The 24,454-nt window shown below is 36.8% G+C and overlaps 2 protein-coding genes across 2 annotated transcripts; one reads left to right on the plus strand and one right to left on the minus strand.

Annotated features, from left to right (window-relative positions):
• The first annotated feature begins 748 nt into the window (after positions 1 to 748).
• Positions 749 to 10,708, plus strand: LOC140232088 (cytochrome P450 3A13-like). Its single transcript, XM_072312243.1, has 13 exons — positions 749 to 819; positions 1,790 to 1,883; positions 2,457 to 2,509; positions 4,119 to 4,215; positions 4,972 to 5,088; positions 5,956 to 6,044; positions 6,699 to 6,847; positions 7,240 to 7,370; positions 7,818 to 7,985; positions 8,595 to 8,815; positions 9,254 to 9,391; positions 9,865 to 10,027; positions 10,527 to 10,708. Exons 1-13 carry the CDS (start codon positions 749 to 751, stop codon positions 10,599 to 10,601), a joined length of 1,566 nt encoding a protein of 521 aa, XP_072168344.1. The 3' UTR covers positions 10,602 to 10,708.
• Positions 10,709 to 12,600: 1,892 nt separating this feature from the next.
• LOC140232121 (cytochrome P450 3A29-like) lies at positions 12,601 to 23,860 on the minus strand. Its single transcript, XM_072312272.1, has 13 exons — positions 23,790 to 23,860; positions 22,388 to 22,484; positions 21,396 to 21,448; positions 20,033 to 20,129; positions 19,176 to 19,292; positions 18,446 to 18,528; positions 17,747 to 17,895; positions 16,865 to 16,995; positions 16,181 to 16,372; positions 15,687 to 15,907; positions 14,791 to 14,928; positions 13,339 to 13,501; positions 12,601 to 12,675 (listed from the first exon to the last, which is right to left on the minus strand). Exons 1-13 carry the CDS (start codon positions 23,858 to 23,860, stop codon positions 12,601 to 12,603), a joined length of 1,587 nt encoding a protein of 528 aa, XP_072168373.1.
• Positions 23,861 to 24,454: the final 594 nt, after the last annotated feature.

Here is a 24,454-nt window from a genome sequence, read left to right on the forward strand (position 1 = left end):
TGGAACCAATTATCCGCTAAATCTTCGACAAGGGGTTAGAGTATAGAATTCAATAAATGCGGTATGGTGCATATTGGTGACCGAATTTAGTTTTGACGAGTGCTAGAATCTGGTGACTGATAGCCGACAGGATTAACGTTTGAGAACCATTCATTACTATAGTACTGTGAGAAGGAATGTCGTGAATACAGAATTCATGTTTCATTCACCTTTGATACTGGTTATGTTTCTCCATCTGTACAATCTACCAATGTTTCCCGTAAAAGGAAAGCAACGTCATTTCTTCTTGATTATTTTGCCTAATGACTTCATTAACCTGTGACACAGATTTTATGCAGTACGGATTTGTAAACCTGGAAAGCAGTTAAATACTCGAGCCGAAAACTGCGATTATCTTTAGACCTTTATCGGTGAGAGTATGCACAAACAGTGTACAGTATACATTTGTTAAGATTCGTTAGTCAGTCTATGACCATAAAAGGTCAAATGTTGGTTCTTTGCAGTGCGAGCACGCGCGGAAATCTTATCCCTGGAGCAATGGCAGGGTACAAAGTTCGGATTTACTTGAAAAAAAAATTGCACAAGGTGGAGTAATACAATAAATCCATATTTGTATATCAATGGAAACTCTCTGTACTATCATACTGCTCCCCTACAACAGTATATAATATGCACGCAGTGTAGGCATATCTTAGACTCGGTTCATTTTGGTATCGACGACTCACAGTAGCACTAGCAGCTTTGGACCATGGCGTTTTCTCTGCCGACTTTGGGCTTCTCATGGCCCCTTCTCGCCGCTGTCTTTGCGCTTATTATGGCGTGAGTTGATACAAGCTATTCATTATTTTCAGTTAACATTATGCTGATGTTACTTTCGAAGATGCTGGTGCATACATGCACTTGACAATTAACATGGATTCCATCATTGTATAATGGTGATACTACACAGATAAGACGAATGATGTATCTATGACATAAGTATAGATTATAGGTTATATTTTTAGGACTATACATCTTGTAGCTTAGATCCGATTTGATGTGGGACAGGCATGTACAATTTATGTATGTTAATAGCATGGATAAAACAACTCTTGTGGTGAGGATGATAATTGGAGACATAGGTATAACGGCAACAAGGCTGCTCTATCGTTTGAATACTTGTATCATTCATTCAGTTTTGACCTGAATATCAGATAATGATTTATATAAGTAATCGTAATGTAATCTCTTCTCTTCGTTAAATTTCCGCATTTATAATCGTCGTTGATATCATAGCATACCAAACCCTTCGATCACCACCATCTTCATTTTCTTCCTTCCCACTATCAAAAAACACAACCACTGATAGGATCATCATTCTCCTTCTCCTTCTCCTCCTCGTCATCATCATCGTCATCAATCACCACCACCATCATCATCATCTTCATTATCATCATCATCATCATGGTGCTGTCGTTGTCCCACCATCAGGTTAATCAATATTCCCGTCTCCTCTTTTTACAAATGAGCAATTTCAATCTTTGATTCACTTCTCTATCTCTGATATCACGACCGCCGCTGCTAACAATTATCAAAATTCATGTGACTGATCGCCACTCCTGTAGCTCTCACCTCAGTCATCATTACTGTCATCCCAAAATCCACCTAAAAAATCATTATTGCGCCATGACCATTGCAATCATCATCATACCGTCACTATACAATGTACCAACACTGTTTTCCGCCACCAGCATCATTTTATAACGATGCCATCTAATAATTGGCAATCTTGCTACTATCACCATTACAGAAGGGAGCTATGGAATATGACGTACTTCAAAAGACGCGGGATTCCCGGACCGACCCCTTTGCCGTTCATTGGAAACCTCTTTGGATTAAGCAAGGTAAATTCGACACTCAGCCTGAGAAAGGAATGATAAACAGGAGCAAACTTTTTAATGTTATTCTTCTTTATTTAGAAAAAAAATGTTGAAACTGAATCTATCAAACGTTCCAGCTTTTCCTGTACTGAAACGTACATTGTCGCATATCCTTTGCCGGGGGTCGGGATGTCTTTTTTTTAAAATCAAAATAACAATAGTTTTCTTTGATGGGGTGACAATAAAGAACAATAAAAGCTTTTATAGTATCCCCAAACCATATTCAAGGGCATTATGATTCACAGCGGAGAGTGGCCATAAATTTTGAAATCTATTGTCATTGAAAAGAGGTGTTAGACAAAAGGAGATAAAATCAGGTAATTCATCCATGGACCCTACTAGGGTCCATGATCTAACCGATGATCAGGAAATTGAGGATACATCGTACTGTATATGGTTTTCCAAAAAAAAAGCCCTGCAACAGTTTGTTACAAAATTATTTTCATATGACATAACACCATTGTATGATAGTTCCCAGACACTGTTCCTTGCCCTCTATCACATGTTTTATATTTTCTGTCTTCGAAATTGCTTCAGGGGGTACATCATGTTTCCAGAGCTTACGCCAAAGACTACGGAGATTACTGCGGGTTAGTAAAGATCGTGCTGAAATGAAGATGGACATGTATTTGGCGTAGGTCCATTAAGTTGCTTATGTCGGCGTTTCATTGTGATATCAGTATCACCCGAAGAGTTTAAAGGGATCGTATAGTTTTGGTTGAGACCTAATTTCAGGTTTCTAACTTTTTTGGTGGTGTTTATGAGATAAGGAGAAACCTAATATGAAGGAGCATGTAATTCCATGAGGAATTCAACGTTTATTTCATGAAAAATGGTTTTGAAATGGCTGAGATATCCAAAACAGAGCGATTCTAATAAGTGTGGGACCCACACTTTATTACGATCGCTTTGTTTTACTTTGTTTTTGGATGTTTCAGTCATTCCAAATCCGATTTTCATCAAATAAACTTTGAATTCCTCTTAAAATGGTATGCTCTGTACTATTTCATAAGTGTTTTCTTGTACGTATCTCGCAAAAAGTTAAAAGCCCAATCCTCATTTCCACCAATACTGTACCATCCCTTCAGAACATGAATTAATTTTGGTGAAATATTCAGGCAAGGTCCATTGCAAAAAATGAAGTTGTGATTATTTTTTGGTGATGATTTGGTTCCAGGACTGATTAAATTATGCGTGCACAGGTCGAGATGGTGTTTGCGACTTCATGGCCGTGACGGGGGTTTGCATTCTCGGAGAGCTTCTCGATTGTCATGTTGAGAACCTATCACTGTATAGTGAAGAAGAACTCAAGTGTTCCTGGCCAATTCCGTAGGCTCCCAGTCGTATACATTACGCAACGCGTGTATATGCATAGACTTTGCGTATAACCTGTTCATTCACATTTCTGAGTGCTGTTCGTTATTCCGAAGGTTCGCTATTCCGAAGGTTCGTTATTTCGAAGGTTCGTTAATCCGAAAATGAAAAAGGGCGTTGTGGCGTTATTCCGAAGGTTCGTTATTCCGAAGATTTGTTAATCCGAAAATGAAATTCGGAATAACGAACCTTCGGAATAACGATTCTTCGGACTGAAGAGCCTTCGGAATAACGAACCTTCGGAATAACGAGCTGTAACTTTTTTTTTTTTTTGGGGGGGGGGGGTCAGCGACTTAACTGAGCCTCTCAAATTCAACACCGTTGGAAGTTTAAAGCTCCTGTTTACCATTGGGAGCAGTGATTTAAAGAATGTTAGAGTTATCGCATTTGATGCATACATGTGTAGGTCATTGTGTCACGAACATCCTTATACCATATAAATATTTTGCAATAAAGCCTAAAATATAGGGAGATATCACTATTTTCTCAATAAACCATAACTGTAGACGGTTTAGTCTAGAAACAATCTTATTATAACTATTGTTCACATTTTGTATATTTACCAATACTTAACATTGATTATACTGATTAACATTATTTTTTATATAATGTTGCTTCTATCTCTAACTCACGTTTTAGAACTATTTGAAGCACTAAAGCTTGGTTTTTGTTTCATCTGCAAATGGTGAATAATACTGATATTATTTTTGAAATTATTCATGTATCTATTATGTAATATTACTTAAATGTTCTTCTATCCATGTATATTATATGACATTTTCCTTTCTGTGTATTCATATTTGATTTCAAATTTCTTTGACTCAGAGCTTTCCTCTTCCGGCAACAAATGTATGTGGTGTTTAATCTCGACATGCTGAGGGAAATGATGGTGAAAAACTTCTCTTGTTTCGTCGACCACACGGTAAGGAGGGAAAGATGCTGATTTGTGATATGTTTCCTTTACTTTGTATTCTCAAAATCGTATTTGTCAGAAAATATATAGACCTATGATTATAGGTTTTTTTTCTTGTACGTATATGCATATGATGCCAACCACTGAGCGAACTGATCTGTAGCTAGGAAATTCATGTAGTGTGATATTATATATTACAATATGATATAATATAATATGATATAATATAATATAATATAATGTAATATAATACAATATAATATAATATAATATAATATAATGTAATATAATACAATATAATATAATATAACATGATATTATATAATATAATATTATATATATATATATATATATAAATATATATATATATACATACATATATATATATACATACATATATATATGAATATCATATACATATATATAGTTATATACATATAAGAGAGCGGTCTTGTAGGACTAACCTGGACTAACCCATTTACAATTCAGCAAACTTTTTTTTTGCTAACTTCTGACGGGGTGTCGTCGTTTAGTTTGGCCAATGTTTTGGTATTTCACATATAGTATAGTCATAGATGAATACATAAAGACAAAAAAAAAGAGGAATATACATGTACATGTACAGTTGTATTGCTAACTACTGATACAAATGATCAGCGATATAAAATCTGACATCAGAGTAATATTCTCCCATCATGACAAACGTCATCGATAGTAACATCAAACTTCCAATGCTGTCACATAGTTGTCATATGTCGTGACCAGACCCAGGTCCTAAAGAACAGACCGGCCGATAAGATGCTGACCATGCTCACTGGTGATCACTGGAGGGACGTAAGGAATCTCATCTCACCGACCTTTAGCGCAGCCAAAATGAAGAAGGTGAGTTGATTATGACACATTGTGTCCTTTTTATTCAGATTGATGATTTATGGCGTCGAGTTGTTTTTGTTGCAACTGTTTGACGAACTGAAGGGCAATTTGTTTTGTCAATCATTACAAGTGTCATTTTATTATTATTATTATTATTATTATTATTATTATTATTATTATTGGTGTTAATATGGAGCGAGGGGGGGGGGGTAGCAGAAGAGAAGAGTGGAAGTGGAACGAGGCAAGAGGTTATAGGGCATGATTTCTAATACATTGCATTATTTGGAGGGGTGGACCATATCCTGCTGGGGCAAAATATTATGATCTCATTCAAAATTAGGGAGATGCATTCAAAATTAACGATCTATTTCAAATGGAAAGTACAATATCCCAACTTGCTGAAAAAGATGGTTGTATATACTAAAAAGGAATTCATGTACAACAGAGTATCATAACCATAATCAATGATATTCTAATTATTGGTATTCTTTAAAAAATAATTTATAAGTGTATGTACATTACAGTAAGAATTTTAAAACATTATTTACTCACGTCATCCTCTCACCTGCAAACCTAGTGATTAAAATAACTTATTACGTCTCAAGGTCTCCCTTTCAGAATCAGAGGCTCTAGGTATAATGTTGATACTGGGGACAGAGTTCAAAACGTACAACCGTTTCTAACGGGCAAATCAGTTCAACAAAAAATTACACCGAATTTGAATCTCAAAGGAACAACACTTACGTTTTTATTAATTTACAATTTGTTGGATCCGCCAGTACTCGTCTTTACTTTTTATCTTTCATCAGCAAATTCGAGTTGCCAATATGCGCCTGATAGTTCCGATGTATTCCGCCTATCCATGTAACGATTTAGATGTCTGATCTGGTAAACGAATGCTGTGATACTCTGGTCGCTAATGCGGGCAATCTCCAAGCCGAAGAAAACAGGGTGGAATGCTTCTCGTAAGTCTCTTGCTCCATTCATGCAGTTGTAACGTCAAGCAGTCACATTATTTTCCTAACAAATAATGCTGTGCCCTTTTACCTTTTTGTTAATAAAGTTGATAAGAAAGTAAACTCTTACAGTATTCAACTCATAGGGAAAACTGCAATTGTATAAGTCGGCGCATTTAATCATTAATAAGTTCTCCACTATATTTGTCGATCGTTTGATATGATTTTCACTGTCTGTAAGCGCTATCATTTTTACCTATATAATAATTTTGAGCAATAGGTTTAATAAATTTATATGGCAACTTTATTCTATATATATGACGATCAACATCGTTTCAGAGGGTGTAAACTAAATATTTTGCATAATTTCGTGATGGATATTCATGTTAAGTCGATTAAAAAAAACGAAATGAGGTGGCCAGTATCAGATCTATTGCAGTGGCTGATTTATGGAGGAGATTGTTGATCTAAATTGTTATATTATATTAAGCGCACAACAGCTAACAAAGATGTCAACACTCGGTGTCTGTATCTTTTTGAGATGCATGTTCCTTGCAAAATAGGTAGTATCAGGTAACACCAGTGAATCATAAAGCAAGATCTTGCTCTCCACCGAATAAATCAAAATGAATCAAAATCAAAATCTCAACTTGCATCCTGCAGTTTCTTTGGTGGATTCACAATGGATGGTATCGCTCGATGTGCATTCGGTCTCGAAGTCAACTCACAGAAAAACCCAGATGACCCATTCGTGAAGAACGCAAAGGAGTTCACCAATTTTAGTGTCTTCAGTCCCGTTTTCCTACTCTCTGGTTCGTACCATGATCTATGCTCAGTATTCATCACAGGAAAAAAAAAAGGAGTATGAATAAGGATCCAAACATTGGTCTCTTGCGAAGGTCTAATGTAAAACAACCAATATCAGAAGTGAAAATGAGTAAAATGAAGACAGTCATGGATTCAGTTTAGCAGTCATAATCCAGATACGGAATATTAATGTTATTCTTCCTGCTCAATGTCAGTGAGCATTATACAGACATGATAGCAGAGAAAGGAGTAGGCCTATACCAGGCTGTTTTTGCCTTGTAATATGGCACTTCGTAAGATGCCTCGAAGAGTGCATGTGCTGTATAAACTTTTGAATAAACACTCACGTTGAGAGGTACATATTAATGTAGCATGTGACCATTCCTTTGATTGATAGGGATCTTCCCGTTTATGGGACATCTCTTCAACTTCATGGATATTGGTGTTATTCCAAAGAGAGTCTTTGCCTTCTTTCGCTCTGTGGTCGCGGGCGCTGCACACCTGAAGAAACAAGCTGGGCCCAATCAGGTACACTATAACATACCTTGGATAACATACCTTGGATGTGGGCGTAAAGTTATACTTAAACTTATTTGCCCCTCGGTGTCGTCATTATATGACATTAATAACTTTTAGTTAGGCGCTATGTTCACAGTTTGTGGCATGTATCATCTTCCTTCGACCTAATTTTCAAAGATGTTATTTATACATCAGCCTAGGTTTCGATGCATAAAACTACAATAACTTTACTCTTGAAATTAAGTTTCTTCTAGTAACGTGCGAATAGAATGTGATGTTCCATTGCCATCTTCCCGCTTATACTAGTGATATATATAGTAAAATTGAAAATATCTTGTGTGAATCTGACAAGAAACTGATCCCAGCCCCATGCAAAGTGATGAATCACTGCAAAGTCCTATCTTTATCTTTCGAACTTTACTTGCATGTTTCTATCCTGTACCTCTCCCAATGTAGAGACAAAACTTCATACACCTTTTGTTGAATGCTCACGAGGACCAAGACCAGGGAAGCGAAGCCAAAGACCTACATGATCTGGTGGATGAACATCATGGTGTCAAGGAGTACTTCGACTCCAAGCGGCGGACCAAAGTGAAACTGACGGATGATGAAGTTTTGGCCCAAGTGAGTTGTCACTCAATTCTCATCTATTCACAATACATGGTTTCTTAATCAAGGCAAGCACTGAAATAGATGCTACAAAATTATTCTAATTTATTGCAGAATAACTCTTTCCATCGAAAACTGAGTTTATAAAAAACTTATGTTCATATTAAACTTGACTTTAATAGTCTGAGTTAAACCAATCTAAAAGAACTGCAAAAAGCGTCATTAAAGCTGTAAGTTGCGAATTGTAGTTCTTCATATGCTTCAAAGAAACATGAATATCCATCACGATTTTACGCACAGAATAATATAGTAGAGGGATTACAAGTGATTACGTCATTGCCTCAAGTCTCCCATTGGCTTGCATAGACCCTACTAAGTTTCATTAAATTTTACCTAACGTAAAGTGCATATCAAAAAGTGCCACACATGCCCACATGAGGGTTATCATGTAGATCCAGGAACATAACATACAACTTTGGGGGAATTGATAGTCTGTAACCTACAGTTAGTTAACGTTAGTTACATTTATAGTTAACGGGGTTCTTAGCTTATAATGTATATTCGATGCAAAAAAATCCCTAATAAATTCATTTTGAATTTGAATTTGAATTTGAATTTGAAAAGACGATGGTGTTCTTTCTGGGTGGCTATGAGACGACGAGAACCCTTCTGGGATATGCAACATTCTGTCTAGCCACCAACCCAGGTGTGCAGGAAAAACTCGTCAAAGAAATCGAGGAGGTGACACCCACGCGGCAATCAGTGGATTATGGCTCCGTTGCACGGATGCCCTACCTTGATGCAGTCGTCTGCGAGACTCTTCGATTGTACCCACCAGTACCCGCGTAAGAAATGAATCTTTCTGCTTATTTTGATTGATTGCTTGTAGGTTGTTTTCCCGCTAAATTGCTTTTCGACATGACTGTGTTTTCGACTCTGTCTGGTCAATGAAGTCCAAACGAAAAACACTTTTTTTACAACCGATTTTGATGTTGTTGATGATGGTGATAGAATGATGATGATGATGACTTGTGGTTAAATAATTCACGCATTTTGTTTAAATTCATAACCTGGGTGCCTATCTAAATGAATGATTATCGACGTAGACTTTCGTTGATCTTACATAGCATCATTTTATTAAAAAGACTGAAATCAGAAGTGACAAAATTCACAAACTTCTGCAAAATGTGTATGTATATACAATATATAAGTCTGTGATTTAATGTGAATGTTTCTCGGTTTTATGACATAATTTTTCTCTCTGCTATTCCTGTATACTATAGAGGAGAGAGAACATGCACAGAGACCTGTACCATCAACGGAATAACCTTCGAGAAGGGTGTCCAAGTTATTTTCCCATATTTTGCTGTCCATCATGACCCAAAGATCTGGCCAGAGCCTGAAAAGTTCGACCCAACAAGGTATAGAAGAAAGTGCAACGTTACTTAAAGTGAAAGTGTGGCACATGCTGTCAGTAAGAATACAGATATATGTAATTTATAAGATGCGTCATATGAAACATCTGTTATGAGGCATTCTTCTTTGGTAAAAATCTGGTATGCAGTTCGAACCGATATCCTTTTAGAGCTTACGGGCTTCTCCTAATCAATCTTTCTCATCAACAAATCAACGATGTATTAATCTTAAACCTTACATGAAGTATTGGATGCTATGTAACACAAAGGAATTCAATTTTGCGTTCTTCAATTTAAGAGAACAAGGGATTGATATTCAAAGTACAAACTGTCCTACTTTCATTTTGTAAAAAAAAACGGTTGATGGCTGGGTTTGTTTGAATTCAGAAAACTGGCAGGTAAGGATGGTAATCGATTTTCTTCCTCCCTCCCTCTCTATCTCTTTTTATGCTTGTCTATATCTATCTATCTTTCGTTAGATTCTCAAAGGAGAATCGTGAAAAGCGCCATCCGTTTGCCTGGCTACCATTTGGCGCCGGTCCTCGGAATTGCATCGGAATGAGATTCGGACTGATGGAATCCAAAATGGCACTTGTTCGCCTTCTTCAGAATTACCGCATAGAGCTGGATCCAAAGACCGAGGTAAGCATAGACAAGCATAAAGCATTAATGATGAGTAGTACTCGTACATAAATTGAACAACTCTTCTGCTTTTAGAGAAATCAAGATGGCAAAATCATCATATCTTTAACAGAACAGGCGATGTGGCTTATTTATACGCTTAAACATTGTTAAATGGAAATGATCTTAGCAAGATTATTATGCACCATGCATTTAAAAAGCAAGACATAAGAAGAAAAAAATTACAGACATTCATATTTGTTTTGATCTTTTCATCTGGTGCAGCGTTTAATTCGTGAAGGTGAGGAGATCCTCATCCTGATAATTTTTCAAATTTCAAATCCAATTTACTCTCACCTGTATGCCAGCTTGCATCTTTGAAAACAAGCACTATCAACTGACTATTTGAAAATAATTAATCGCAATGTTTGGTGTCGGTGTCGTTTATGATTGTCGTGTATTTATTGAATCTCTCTTGTTGACAATTTTGTCCTTTCCTTTCTTTCTTTCTTTCTTTCAGCTTCCTGTACAACCATCAAACACGTCAATGATTCCAAAGGATGGAATTTTCGTGCGCTTCACTGACAGGAATTAACAGAAGAGAGGCAAAATTACGAGTTGATTAATACATTTAGGATAATATTGTCATAAATGTACTTTGATTATGTTAGCATCTGAGATACAAAAAAAAAAGACTTTTTTTTATTTCATCCAAACCGCGAATTGCAAGTTGATAAAATACTTAAAAATGAATTAGTTCTGTAAATCAGCTTGTCACAGTGACTTTACATAAATCTACATAGTACTAAGATAGTGGTTCGTAGCGAATTAAGTACAAGTGAGATCATAGTGCGTTAGTGTTGTTACGTTGAAATGAAGTACACTTTTAATAGATACCTTTTGCATTAGCACCCGATAATTACCTTTTGTGTGTACTAAAAGTAGATTCAAGGCTGCATGAAGGTTTTAAAGGTACCTGCAATGATGTCAAGAATCCTCGTTGAATTCATGCCATCTACAGTAATTGATATCAATACACTCTAATTGATAATAATGTGACCACACTTTGGGATATTATGATTTGGACACGATATTAATTAGGGTATTGAATATGAAACTATACAGTAGTCTAGGATAAATGTTACTAATTGATTTTACATCCTGTGTTGTGAGATGGATGAGAATGATGTTCGACACGGGATGTGCTAATACCAAGTGATGACGTCATGGAAAGGACTATTATGGTACCCTGCCTGGAGTGTGTTCTAAAAAAACAACAACAACAACAACACTCTCCCGAACACTTACAGCGCTCCGAGTTGCGAGCGGTTTGACCATGTTGACTGTCCGACATTTTGTCTCGAGTAAAGTACGGGGGGGGGGGTGATGTCAATTAATAGTGGAGCAACCTGGAAAGTTTAGAGAATGAATGTTTGAATGCAAACCTCGACACTGATATTCTGCTGCCAACCTTACATGGCCTCACATAAGTCTGATGCTATGCCAAGAAATATTTCACTAAGTCAAGCAGCACTACGAATCAGGAGAGCAATCACGCACAGGTCAAGACATTCAGTATGTCGAACCATTTCTTTTTGTCACCGCTTATCCAACTTATGCAATGTATACTCTAATAATAAAAAATGAAAACATGAATAAACGAACTACCAGAAACTGATTATGACACGTGTCTCGTGTAAACCTTATTGAAGTACATAAAATTAAGTAGTCACGTATTTTCTCTTCATATTTGGGACTCTGGGACTTTGGGAGTTGTATTTCTGATAGACGCTCCCTTTATATCTTATCACCAAGAATCGCTTGAAGAAGACATATACATTCAGGCTACTAAATTATACTCAAACTGGCCTAGAAATCTGGAAGATATATCAAATTGTGCTCTATTTCAAGAATGGCTGCACCTATGTAAAACAACGTAATTTTACCATAGAAAGTGTAACCAACAATGCTCATGGTGACACGGACATCTGCAACTATACATGGTTTATCACACATTGTTTTATATAACACAGACACATCGAGACATAACGACGCCTAGAACTGACGGTGTGATGCGTCCCACCGTCAAAGACTTAAAAGCATTCCCTGCCACCATATTGTATATCTAATATCAATGTTTGATTTCTTTAAGATCTATTTTGTGTTGAGTTTATGTCAGTATTGTCAGGGGCAAATTATACACCTTATTTTTCTCTCTCTTCTTTTCTTTAAAACAACATCAAGTAAGCGGGGCCGATATAGATTACTCAGCTGATAACAAACATAATATTATTATAATTTGTACACTGTATTGATACAATAATGTACATGCTAACTTTGTGGGGTTTCATGGTAGCAATGACATGAACATGCATAATATGCCTTGAACATACTCCCCACAATACTCTAATATAAAAACATTGTTGACTAACTTAAATGAAGTTGATAAGCCCTGCATAACAAAAATAATATTGCATCTGCCGTAAGAAAAAGGCTGCCATTACACTTAAGATATTTTGTGATGTTAGCTGTGCAGATCTTTCGACCAAGAAAAGGGACGTGACGCACGGCGTGAAGCGAGTTTTTGATCGTCTTTACTTCCTCTCAATGACGGATAGCACAATTCCTTTTTCTGGCTTCACGTTCCGTGTTCCAAGTTTTACTGGCACCTGTTGATACAACACACAGAGAGAAAGTAGAGATAGAGAAAATCAATGTGACGTAACATAACGTCACCAGATACATCACCGAATATTGTTAAAGCCCCCACTGAACTCATGAGCACATGAATCCAAACTTAATTTTAAAAAACTGTAAACTTGTATGTATAGATGTTTTGGTTTGCAACCTGTAATGCTTTTGCATTATTAATGCTTCCAATGTTAACGTATCACCACTATACCATTTCTACTGCTAAGTGTACACATAGAGTAGAAGCGGTATTAAACATGATACTAGTAGTTATGCCTCAGTCGCAGTGGTAGATTGAAGAAGGCATAATATTTCCAGATAACCGTAATGCAAATACGGCGTACAGAGAAGAGAGCAAATGAAGTGGTAATCTTAGCAATGATTTCAACTTCTTACAGATAAGCGTAATCCCAAAGATTATTGTTCCGATCTTAATAGCAAAGTCAGGTGTCTGGAAGTTAAGAAAGAAATAAAATCATATTTTGAAATGCGCATAGGACATGGAAAGCAGCTAGGCATAATATAATATCTAAAAAGTCATCCAAGCCAGAATGACGAATATCCGGGACAAATATCCATCTTCGCAAAAGATCTCTTTTATAATAAAAAAGTATAGAGAGGCAACGTTTCGACAAGTATACCTCACTCTTGGAGCAGGTTTCAAAGCGGAATTTCTGGAGAAGCCGCACAATGGCCATCTTGATTTCCATGAGTGCAAACCTCATCCCAATACAGTGTCGAGGACCAGCTCCAAAGGGCATCCAGGCAAAGGGGTGGCGCCCTTCACTCCTTTCCTTGGAGAATCTGTCGTATAAGATATTAATGATATAGATTACATCATCGCCAGATGACGAGCACGTCTGCAACCATCGACATAAGTAGTACATGTAAATGCAGTAAAAGTGTGACCAAACTTCACAAACATTCTTCACAATGATAGCAAAATTAATGGCGCGAGTATAATGCGAAGAAAGATAAGTGGGTATTACGAAATTCAGTTATCCCTCGTGATGTCGATAGGAGGACAAGTGTCAATATTTTAGCAATGAGACTTGGATCATAAAATACCAAAGAGCTCAAATTGTTGACAATCAAGTACTGACAAACACAGTAGATTCTTTTCTTTTTATCTTTCTTTCCCACTCTCTTCAGAATGTTGCGAATGCGTCTTTGAAAAGAAAAAGTGTCTCACTTTAATATGCCTGGAGTCAAACGGGGCTTGAGCTTTCGATCCTAGCAGAATATAATATAGATTTAAATTTACATTCTGCTAGGATCGAAAGCTCAGGCCCCTTTTAACTCCATTTTACTCCATTGGCTCGCCACTATTGGATAAGAAGTTTGCTTGTTTGTTTGTTTTTGCTACGCTTTAATATGCCTATGAAAACTATTCTATTAATCGGTCTTACGGTCTTGATCAAAATTAATTTGTAGTGATTTGCTTCCACTTTGTCACATTTGTCACACTTTGTCATATTCAAAGCATCGCACTACAAACTAAGCGCATACGTGAAATGTAGATTTCCAAGCATAAGAAGCGATTCTCACATAAGGTATATAGCAAACATGCAATAAGCTTTATCATGTCCTACAAAAAGCTCAATTTAGCCCAATGACAGCGTTCAGACTATAAGTCAGTTCGTGGTTCCACTTTGAGCATGAGCAGAAAAAAAAAGTAATTTGTACCAGGAGAGCATGTTGGTTTTTAAATTCACCGAGATAAGCATCTGTGATGTAATTGTTATTTCAAGTAATCCTTGTAAGTGGTGCTTGCCAATATTGGCAATATCAATAGAAAATTATCGTCATTAAATTCAATGCAAAATAATGAAATGGATGCTTTCCAAAGTGCCAATTGATGGATCATTCTGGTCACCTGGTCTACGCGAGTTCATCCTTTGTTTGAACATGACTGATGAATTCTATAGATTGCTACGTCGGGCAAGCTAATACATTCTGTTGCTTGAAGACTAGTGGAGTGCCTAATCAACTGAGAAAGAAGAAAGGTCATTTGTACCCATCTGTACATGAGCTAATCCCGAACTGGCTTATTAGTTAAGCTGTTTATCTTGAAGATAAAAATTGTGCCTTACCTCTCTGGATCGAATTCCTTTGGGTTCGGCCAGAATTCAGGGTTGTAGTGAATAGAAAAGACGGCTAGAAGAACATGCATGCCTTTAGGGATTGTGACACCCTTATACGTAAATGTTTCATTGCAGATTCTGTTCGTCCTGTGAACAGAACAAGTATCGATTATAGATGTTTATAATTTGTTTCTTTGTTTTTATTGGTTCACATATAATTCCACAGTATGCAAGTAAAGGATAAATAATCAAAAATCGAGTGTGGAAATTGTCGAATAAAGCAAACAAGAGAATGAATATGTGTCAAATATGAAGAATTTACCATAAAAGCGTTGCTTGCATAGTGTGAATTCCAAGAAACTAATACAAACCGAATTCTTGCATTAAATTTACCATTTTATTTAAAGAGTGATAGATTATGGAGTGTGTAAATCCGTACATCGAGCAATATAACAGAATAAATTTCCAACAAAACTACGAAAGAGTAGTTTGATCATCCTCGCGAGACGCTAGAACATGACAACCGCGGCAGAGGAACATCCGCATCGCTCAGCAATCATGGCAATAGTGGAGAGGTAGGTGTGTGGAGGAAGACTGAGTGTGCGAGGAAGGCAGGGTGCTTATGCGAGAATTCGTCCCAAGGAAGCACATACGTTTTGCTTTCGTAATAGAACAATCCAGACACTATAAACTTCTGGACAGCCTTCTTAGATTTGGAGATTTTAACTAGCCTTAACATATCGCCCGCATGATTCTGTTCTTTTCAAGCATGTTCATAACATCGACATCAACACATTATAAAGCAGTGATCATTGAATACACCTTCTGACACAATCCATTAAAGTATGAAGAAGAGTATGAAATACAAACATATACAATATACTAAAGAGCAATAAAATGCGTACAGAGCTGCCGGTGGGTACATGCGCAGTGTCTCACAAACCACTCCATCAAGGTAGGTCATCTTGGCAATGGACCTGTAGTTCACAGAGTCCCTGTCTGGGGTCACTTCGTCCACTTCCTGGATGAGTTTGTCCTGAACCTCAGGGTTGGTGGCCAGAGAGTAGGCTATGAAGCCCAGAGTGGTACTTGTTGTTTCGTAACCAGCGATGAAGAAGAAAAGGCCCTGATGAGAAGAATCATTAAATATTTATGAAAATTAAATCATTTTCTTTGTATATCTATTTTCTATGTTGCCTTTCTGTACACTGGTGACTCGATAATTTTATGAATCAATGCGATAAATATACGAACAGCTAATGAATACAAAGAACGTCAAACATATTACCAACTATTCTAGTACATAAATTAGCAATTTTTTAATTCGTTTGGCATTCGTTTCCTAGATACGCTCTGTAGTATGACGTTGCCTTAAGAGAAAGGGGAAACATTTTCGTACCTGTCCGACTATTTCTTCTTTGGTCAACTTAGGGTTGTCCTTTTTCGTGTCAAGGAAGTAACCAGTGTTGTGATGTTCATCAAGACGGTTGTGTACATCAGTAACATCTTCTGCTCTCTTCCTCTCCCCAATGGTGTCAGTGTCACTCAGTTTATGGGCATTTATCAAGAGACGTAGGAAATCCTTCTGATCCTGCGGATAAGGCGTGGAAGAACGTAGTGAGAGACCATAGCTAATGTTCAAATACTAAATCTTTTTCTTAGACAAAAGACAGTCTGTGGGCTTGAACTGTGTTCTGACTTTTCGTGAATAGCTTTGTTGTTGTTGCTAGTATATCGCCATAGTAATCGGTTTTCATTATTATCTGCAAATGGAATATCATAATATCTGTAATTCAGATTCCCATAATCTACAAATGTTTAAAGCATCCTTCTAAAGTCCCTCACTAAGGGACTTTATCTCTCGCACCAAGGTTTCGGGTCAACATCTTGAAGACCTGTGCCTTTCCAGAGACATCGAAAAGATACGTTATTATCCTCCGAAATCATGTCAATCAAGGGACAGGAAGGAATAATATTATATGAAAACCCAATGATATTATTCTGCAACAAATAAGACACGTTTCCTTAGACTTAATAGTAACGTATTTATAACGAATGTCATGATGTTACGTAGAATATTGACCTCGGTGACCAATTTATTTTCTCTCATCGAAATAGCTTCCTCTGTAACTGAAGAGAAAAAGTTGATCACGTCTGGGGGCATCGTCTTGACGTCCAGAAAGTTCATGAGATGCGCCAAGGGTGGGACCAGACCTGTTAAACAGAACACACAACTGGTTCGGCAAAGTGTTCAAATTAACACATTCACTATGAGATTCTGAAATTCCCTCAAACTCAAAGACGGAGACTTAAAGGAAATAATTCACTTAAGAATCAGAAAGGTGTTGACAGAATGCGCAATCTATTGAGTCAATGCTTCTCTTCTTCTTTAGAGAAAATGTTTGGAAAACACGCTGAAACATTTTTCAGTTGTCTCTGTATATGGCTTTCGTATATTACTATAGCAATATGATGCAAAGCTGCGCCACACATTCTTGTACACATACAGACAATTTAGTTTTACTCCCTTCACCCTTGTACACCGTCAGTGTATATCAGAAGTCATAATGAATACTTAATTATGTCGACATGAAAGGGGGAATGTCTTAGAGCTCTTATTGTTTTTATTATTTTTTTAATAGTAAAATAGGCATTACGTCGTATTTGATCGTGCTATACATTCTCCATCCTGTAGTGAGAACGTTCATTTCAAACGTCACCTTCAAGTTATGTTGTCAGATATTAATGTTTATAGGCACTCAATCTGATGGGATTATCATGATTGGAGACGTTCGAAGCATGGAGGAAAAGACAGGGCTTGATTGTATGTGGTAACGAGATTCATAATAGCTTACTTAGAGATATTGGCATCAATCTACAATCTTTAATGTCATAATCTGAAGTGATGATTGAAGTAATGCATTGAAAATTATGGGGGGATGCTTAATCAAAAGCGCTTTCTTACCTGCCAACATTGTTTTCCACTGGAATGTTTTCCCAAATATGATTTTCTTTGCATTTGTGATAAATGGGTCGTTTGGGTTGTTCTGAGAATCTACCTGCAGACCGAAGGCACAACGTGCAATACCATCCAGAGTAAAGGCTTCGAAGAACCTAGGAAAGAGAAATGATCGTTGTTTCAGATTATAACTATACTTATAGTTATACTTATAGTTATAGTTATAGTTATAGTTATAGTTATAGTTATAGTTATAATGTTGCAATTAGTTCTAATCATTGACTGCAATACTCTGATAAACGCAACTGGGGCTGTTGCAAAACAAAACCCAGGAAAAAGCAACTTTAACTTGAGGAAACTCGGGGTTTTTTTTTTCTTGTATTAAAGTCAATGGCGAATTTATAATAACCTCAGTTTTCAGTTCTTATAAGAGCTTTTCTCGGGTAAAAAGTTTTATGCAGTAGAACGCGGACCAGGGAGAAAACCATGTGCGATGACGTAAGTACAATAAATGCCTTAATGAGAGATGGTATTGGGCGGGAATAGTGTAGGGCTTGTTGTCTTTGATGATATTCTGGAATGTCTCAGAATCACGGTTTGCTGATTTTGGGATCACTAAATTGATTGACATGGAAATATTTACTATTGACTGTGGATGACTACACTCGTGTCATGACTATAGCGGGCATAATTCTGATTTAATACCTGCTAACATCCACTGCCTCACACCTATCCCCTTTTATGTTTCTCACCAAAAGGTCGCAACATTCATTAACAAGGTCAGACATCTGTGAAAGAAGAAAAATTGGGGTTATGCACATTAATTTTCTTTGAGCAGACGTATGGAAAAGGTTGGTAATATCTATTATTATGAACAATATAATGAGAATGAGACTGACTTATCGTTACATTTTCTCTTTTGCTGAGGACTTTGAACAGTGTATATACACAACGCTATGAGGTGCTTGTGTCAATCAACACTCAAAACAACATAAAGGATTAATAACTAATGAATTCATTGAGATCGATCAAAAAGGCACAGAACATGAACCAGTTACGGACCATCTTAAAATCACTCAAAATGTTTGGCTTGGTATTCACACCTTCCTATGATACAAAATAATTATCATAAATGATACTATACGCTCTACACAACAGTTTACAATCTTATAAGTTAGTGATAATCATAACTACTTCGATTCCTTTCTTAACGTACCTCCGCTATCTATTGTATCTCTTCTTACATACTATAGATTAACACTTGGTTAAGAACCATAATTGTGTTCGGATTTGTTTTCGGTTGTGGCATCTTTGTTCACGTCTCACCAATGCCCTTTCATCGACGTCGAAGACAACGATAAAAGATAAGACTCGGGGAAGGAAGTTAATGATGACTAATTAATGTCAAGTTTGGAAGGGCGGTAATGTATCAAACCTTTCTGATTTTAGAACCACTGAATGTCGGTGTGATGATGCTTCGGGTATTTTTCCACTTCTGTCCTTTTAGATTGAAAAGACCTTTATCAAACGGCCTGTTCGTCAGTGCAGAGCTCTTCATTGCAAATATTGTAGACAGAAGAATAAAAACAAAATGATTATTTTACGACAAATTGAACATGGTTTGTATGGAAAAGAATTAATGAATGTCCGCATAAACATACTCAAAAATATGATGCTTAAAGAAAAGAAGATAGTGCCTATCGACTTAGCATACCGTCCGTATGTTTAGTTCTTTAAGAAAGATAGATAATATGCAGATTCTGTAGTATGTAATGTATTATTATGGTTTCCATGCCATAGTCCTTAGAAAAATGGACTCTGTACATCAGGGCCGAAGTCCTTTTATTTTTCGAAGTATTACACGGTCTTAAAACAAAGGAAGTGTTAGAAGTTATAATTGCGGATATGCATGATTACAAGATCGGGAAAATGATGGCATCGTATAATATCCTCCAAACTACCGCATGACATAACCCATTCCTTACACTGTCTTCAAATGTCGCATTTTTTCATACATGGGTCTGCATCATAAATTATGTGCCATAAGAAAATGCACAGGCCATGTAAAACGGAGTCTGGGAAAAATATCAGTATTTCAGAAGCCAGCCTATTATGGCAAGGGTGGTATATTTTGTTTTGTCTTGCATGGGAGGTGACGACAGATAATGACATGAATAGAATAGGAAAAAAACAATTTAGGATACTTCATTGATATACTTATAAATACGATGTGTACATATCTAAACATCTTGATGTATAGGACATCATTTCGTTTCGAATCAGTTGACTTACAGGATGGTTGATAAAGTTGCTGAAGCTCTTGACAGCTATTTCTCGAACCATCTCTGGATCACTCGTAACGATGACCGGTTGGCCAAACATGAAAACACTAAGGAGGATATTTGAGAGAATGATGCACTGTTTATTAAACGATAATTGTTGTTAGGTGTTTACAAATGTGTCATATAAGATGAAAGAAAATGTATATCTAAAACAACTTAATTTTCATGATTACATAACAAAGGTTATTTGTTTTTGTTGCTTTCCATGCACTTTGAATAGCATTAAGTAGCATGAGAAATATCCAATACTATAAATAAATTATTTCTCATATTAGTGTGCACGTCTCATTAAACACATCGACCATCCCACCCGTGAATGATTTCTAATGGCTGCATGGTTTGTGAGCTCATCAAGTTTATTATTATTTTTTTTGTTCTGTTAAGGGATATAACGAAAAATAACAACTGCAACTGTTGTGATAATCATGTTTCTGTATGATGACACTAGCTATATCTTCTTAAAAAAAAAAATCTTTCTTCAATCTGCTATACTCCCAATCAAACAAGATAGAAACAAAACATGAATTCCATGTTTTGTAAGCTAAAATGTTAAAATTTTCGGCTCGCTCGCCAAAATTTATCCAAAAAAAAAAGAAGAAAAGATAAGAACAAAACGTAATGATGACGCAGAAATATACAAATTTCGGCTCTCTAGCTCGTACTGATTTAGAGTATTTTTTCAAGTCCTCAGTTTGTTGGTATATAAATCATCTATAACACCGTCACTATATTTTGATTAGAATTGTAAGATTTAATAACCCCAAAATGACAAGAATCCCATGTTTTGTAAGCTGAAATACAAAAATTTTCTGCTCGCTCGCTGCGCTCGCTCGCCAAAATTTATCAAAATTTGCTACATTTAAATCACCCTCAAAAGACCCCTTTAAAGTGCTCGAAAGAGCATATCATGTGGACCTTTTTTTGAAGTCCCTACCGGGATGGGATTGGGGTTGAACTCTGTTGGTATAAATCGTTATCTATAAGGCCATCACTATATCTTGATTAGAACTGTAATTCGAAGATTTAATAACCAAAAAATGACAAGAATTCCATATTTTGTAAGCCTAAATACAAAAATTTTCCGCTCGCTCTCCAAAGTATATCAAAATTTAGGGTTGCCTATTACATTCAAATCACCCTCAAAAGACCTCTTTTAAGTGCTTGAAAAAGCATATCATGTGGACATTTTAAAGTCCCTACCGGGATGGGGTTGGGGTTGAACACTTTTTAAGAAATTAGGGGCGCAATAAGATTTTCGCGCTTGCCCCGGGCGCCGTTTTCCCTAGATACGCCACTGAGAACAATGATCTTACCCGAACACCTTGCCATACTTTTCGTTGAATTCCAAGAAGGCAAAGTGAAAGCCCTATGTGGAAAAGAGAAGAGAAGAACCTTTTCAAGACATTTACCTGCCTCCTGTACCTCTTTTAGAATTTAGAGTAATTAGAAACATACTCTTTTTAAAGGGAAAACATCAAAGAAATCCACTCTCAGTGACTCGTGAAATGAGACGAGGTCGTATGTCTTCCATAGCCAGTGCGGCTTCACCCTATACATAATACTTAAGTACTAAAGATCATTATGATTGTCACTATGCCAGCATTGATCTTGCAGTACAACGTATCTTTCAAAGAAACTCTTACATTTGTATAAATATGTAATAATGAGTATGTATTTCGAATTAAATAAAACATAAAAGTTCCCTTTTGTTACAGAACACAATTCCAAGTTATGTAAATCACTCTATGTAAAACGGCAAACGTTTAAACTTTAAACGTGAATGTCTCGAAATCGCCACAAACGAGATACGTAGTTTTGCCTGATCACGGCCGTGTGCTGTGTGTGTGAGAAGAGCACACAGAGCCAGCTGATTTTCTGCACGAATCTGGCCAAAAGTTTTTCATATGTATGTTTTAATCAGAAAATATTATACATGTGGCTCCAACAAATATAGCAATGCAACCACGTATAATTGGAGGACGCCACAAAACATTTGGTATGAGGTCAATTTTATTTTGTCTGATATTGACTACTACCATTTAATTCATAATGAGAAAATGTCACATTTGCTTTAACATCTTTTCAAACTGTAAAAAAGAAGTGTTCTCTCCTTGCTAGCAGGGTTTGCTTTTACGTCAATGCTAACCTCTCATAGTGTCAGAAATAGCACAATTTTTGTCCCATGACTGGAATAAGTTGTTGGTAAAAAATCCCTATAGCTTTTTTCTCGTGCAGCATTAGAGACAAACCGATCAGATTTTCCTGATCAAAGTGTGTCTAGGACGTGATATGGAACATGGTTTACTTTCTTCCCAATTGTGATGATATTTCCCAGAAAGGGTAGAGCTCCAGGTCCAGGGATTCCATGTCTTTTGAAGTATGTCAGCTTCCACACCTCTCGTCTGAAACGGAAAGTTGATATAGTATACAAAGTTTGACTGAGAGAAATGTCATTATCCACAAACTTTGCTATATAGAGATCATTATGGCAGCCACAACATCGGCACCTTCTACGAAGCCTCAACATTTAATACGCAGTCTTGTGTGTTGGTAAGATAACGTCAATAACTCGGGCGAATGAAATTGACTTTCTAATTGTGACACAATATCTAAATCACGTAAGACGATTGGGAAGGATTACTGTCTTTATATCTGTCTTTATTTATTTTATAATACTGATTTATCCAGAAGATTTGTTGCATCATCATCCCATCTTAGTGATAATCTGATGTAATAGTTTTTTGAAGACTTCGAAGGGTTAAACACATAAAAGAACATGTCAGAAGATCACAAACTAATCAAAGTTTATTGATATAATGATAACACCAAGGTCAGTTCTCAAGTCTGTTCCTCTTAATTGTTTGGGGAAATATATAATCACTATCAGCAGCATGATAATCATACGTTGATATTTCAAAATGAGTCATGCTTCTGACTACAGGATGATAAGGTGACGTGTCCGAGTAGACAGCGAGATAAGAAAAAAAGTCTCGAATGTTCCTCGTCGTCACTTCATCTTTTAATATCTGCTGTGATCACGACTGCACGACTAAATTGTCTATTTACGTAGCAATTATTGCATCGAGTACATTGACATTGATGTCAACATTGACATAGACACAGGCAGACGCGATTAATCTACCATATTGCCCCTCCCATCCACTTATCAAAAGGCGACATGCGTTTAGCTTCACTCAGTTTAAAAGTGTTTGGTGTAGTGTATAGATAGAACAAGCTGTGTACTGTATTGTCTATCATAAGTAAACTTGATAGAGAAATGAAGTGCGTCTTCAGCTAGCGATTTTCACTCTCGAGTGTCTTTTGTTTAGATTTATATGATTTGACAGTGGAAAGACTTTTGTAATTTACAGTGTATAGATCCCCGTGCATAACGTGTTCAATTCAGTGTGCACTGTACCCCAAGGATAGAGGGTATAGATATCAATATTTAAAATAGGGATGTGGGGGCGTAGACCTAATTAGTCTTCCGTCTACTTGATTGAACCTTGTACCGTGATATCAGCGCATAACAGCCCATAATCAGGAAAATTGTGGAATTTGGCCGGCTGAACAAAGCCGTGTAAGATGATGGCGAGACCAACTAGCCATAGGTATACTAAGGTATAGCAAAATCATGGGTTGTTGTCTGATATATCTGTCGGTAAATGAAAGTTTGTAGGTCTACATTATATTTATTATTTACTTACCCCACTAATAATGCTACCAGGGCACCAACCAGCGACCAGGATATTGTGAAGCCCAACAGAGTGAATGCCATGACCAGTTTTTAAAGGAGTCAAGACGTATAACATGGCGTACTAAGAGTAGATTCTAATCATGCTGCCTCTTATTTTTTTTAGGGGGGGGGGGGTGAGGGATTGCTTTTATGTCTGTTTCTTTTTTAATTCTGTATCTATCATGTACATGTGTATGCTTAATGTTTTAACAACGTACGGTTAATTAATCATGATCATTTTGGCAAACTATTGGATATCCATGTTCATAAAGAATATTATTCGATTGCTCATATTTACTGTAGTTATTTTAGTAATGAAACATTAAAAAAGGACACAGTGCGAAGGATGATGTTCATGCACGTACATCAGCCAGTTTGCGCGGCACAAGGTCGTAAGTCAGAGACCAGTCATCATCTGTGGTTCCACTTTAGGGGCGGATCCAAGAATCACGTAAAGGGGGGGGGGGGCGCCTTTACAAAATTAAAAGGGGCGCACGCCCCCTATTTTTTCTTTGTATTTCTTTTGTTTCAATAAAAATGAAAGGGGTGCGCACCCAGTACGCTCCCCCTGGATCCGCCACTGCATGGTTCCACGAAGTTCCTCAAAATGGACCTGCTTTATCACACATTATACTA

The sequence above is a fragment of the Diadema setosum genome, chromosome 1 (genome assembly GCF_964275005.1).
Source record: "Diadema setosum chromosome 1, eeDiaSeto1, whole genome shotgun sequence".
Classification (NCBI taxonomy): domain Eukaryota; kingdom Metazoa; phylum Echinodermata; class Echinoidea; order Diadematoida; family Diadematidae; genus Diadema; species Diadema setosum.

Bases quoted from the DNA above. Each gene is read 5' to 3' on its own strand.
- LOC140232088 (XM_072312243.1), top strand. From the start codon at position 749: ATGGCGTTTTCTCTGCCGACTTTGGGCTTCTCATGGCCCCTTCTCGCC. The intron at 5,089-5,955 runs GTGAGTTGATTA...GTAACGATTTAG, and splicing joins GCGCAGCCAAAATGAAGAAG to ATGTCTGATCTGGTAAACGA. The intron at 7,371-7,817 runs GTACACTATAAC...CTCCCAATGTAG, and splicing joins AACAAGCTGGGCCCAATCAG to AGACAAAACTTCATACACCT.
- LOC140232121 (XM_072312272.1), bottom strand. From the start codon at position 23,860: ATGGCATTCACTCTGTTGGGCTTCACAATATCCTGGTCGCTGGTTGGT. The intron at 16,373-16,864 runs GTCAATATTCTA...CCTTATCCGCAG, and splicing joins AAAATAAATTGGTCACCGAG to GATCAGAAGGATTTCCTACG. The intron at 12,676-13,338 runs GTATACTTGTCG...TTGTATCAACAG, and splicing joins AAACCTGCTCCAAGAGTGAG to GTGCCAGTAAAACTTGGAAC.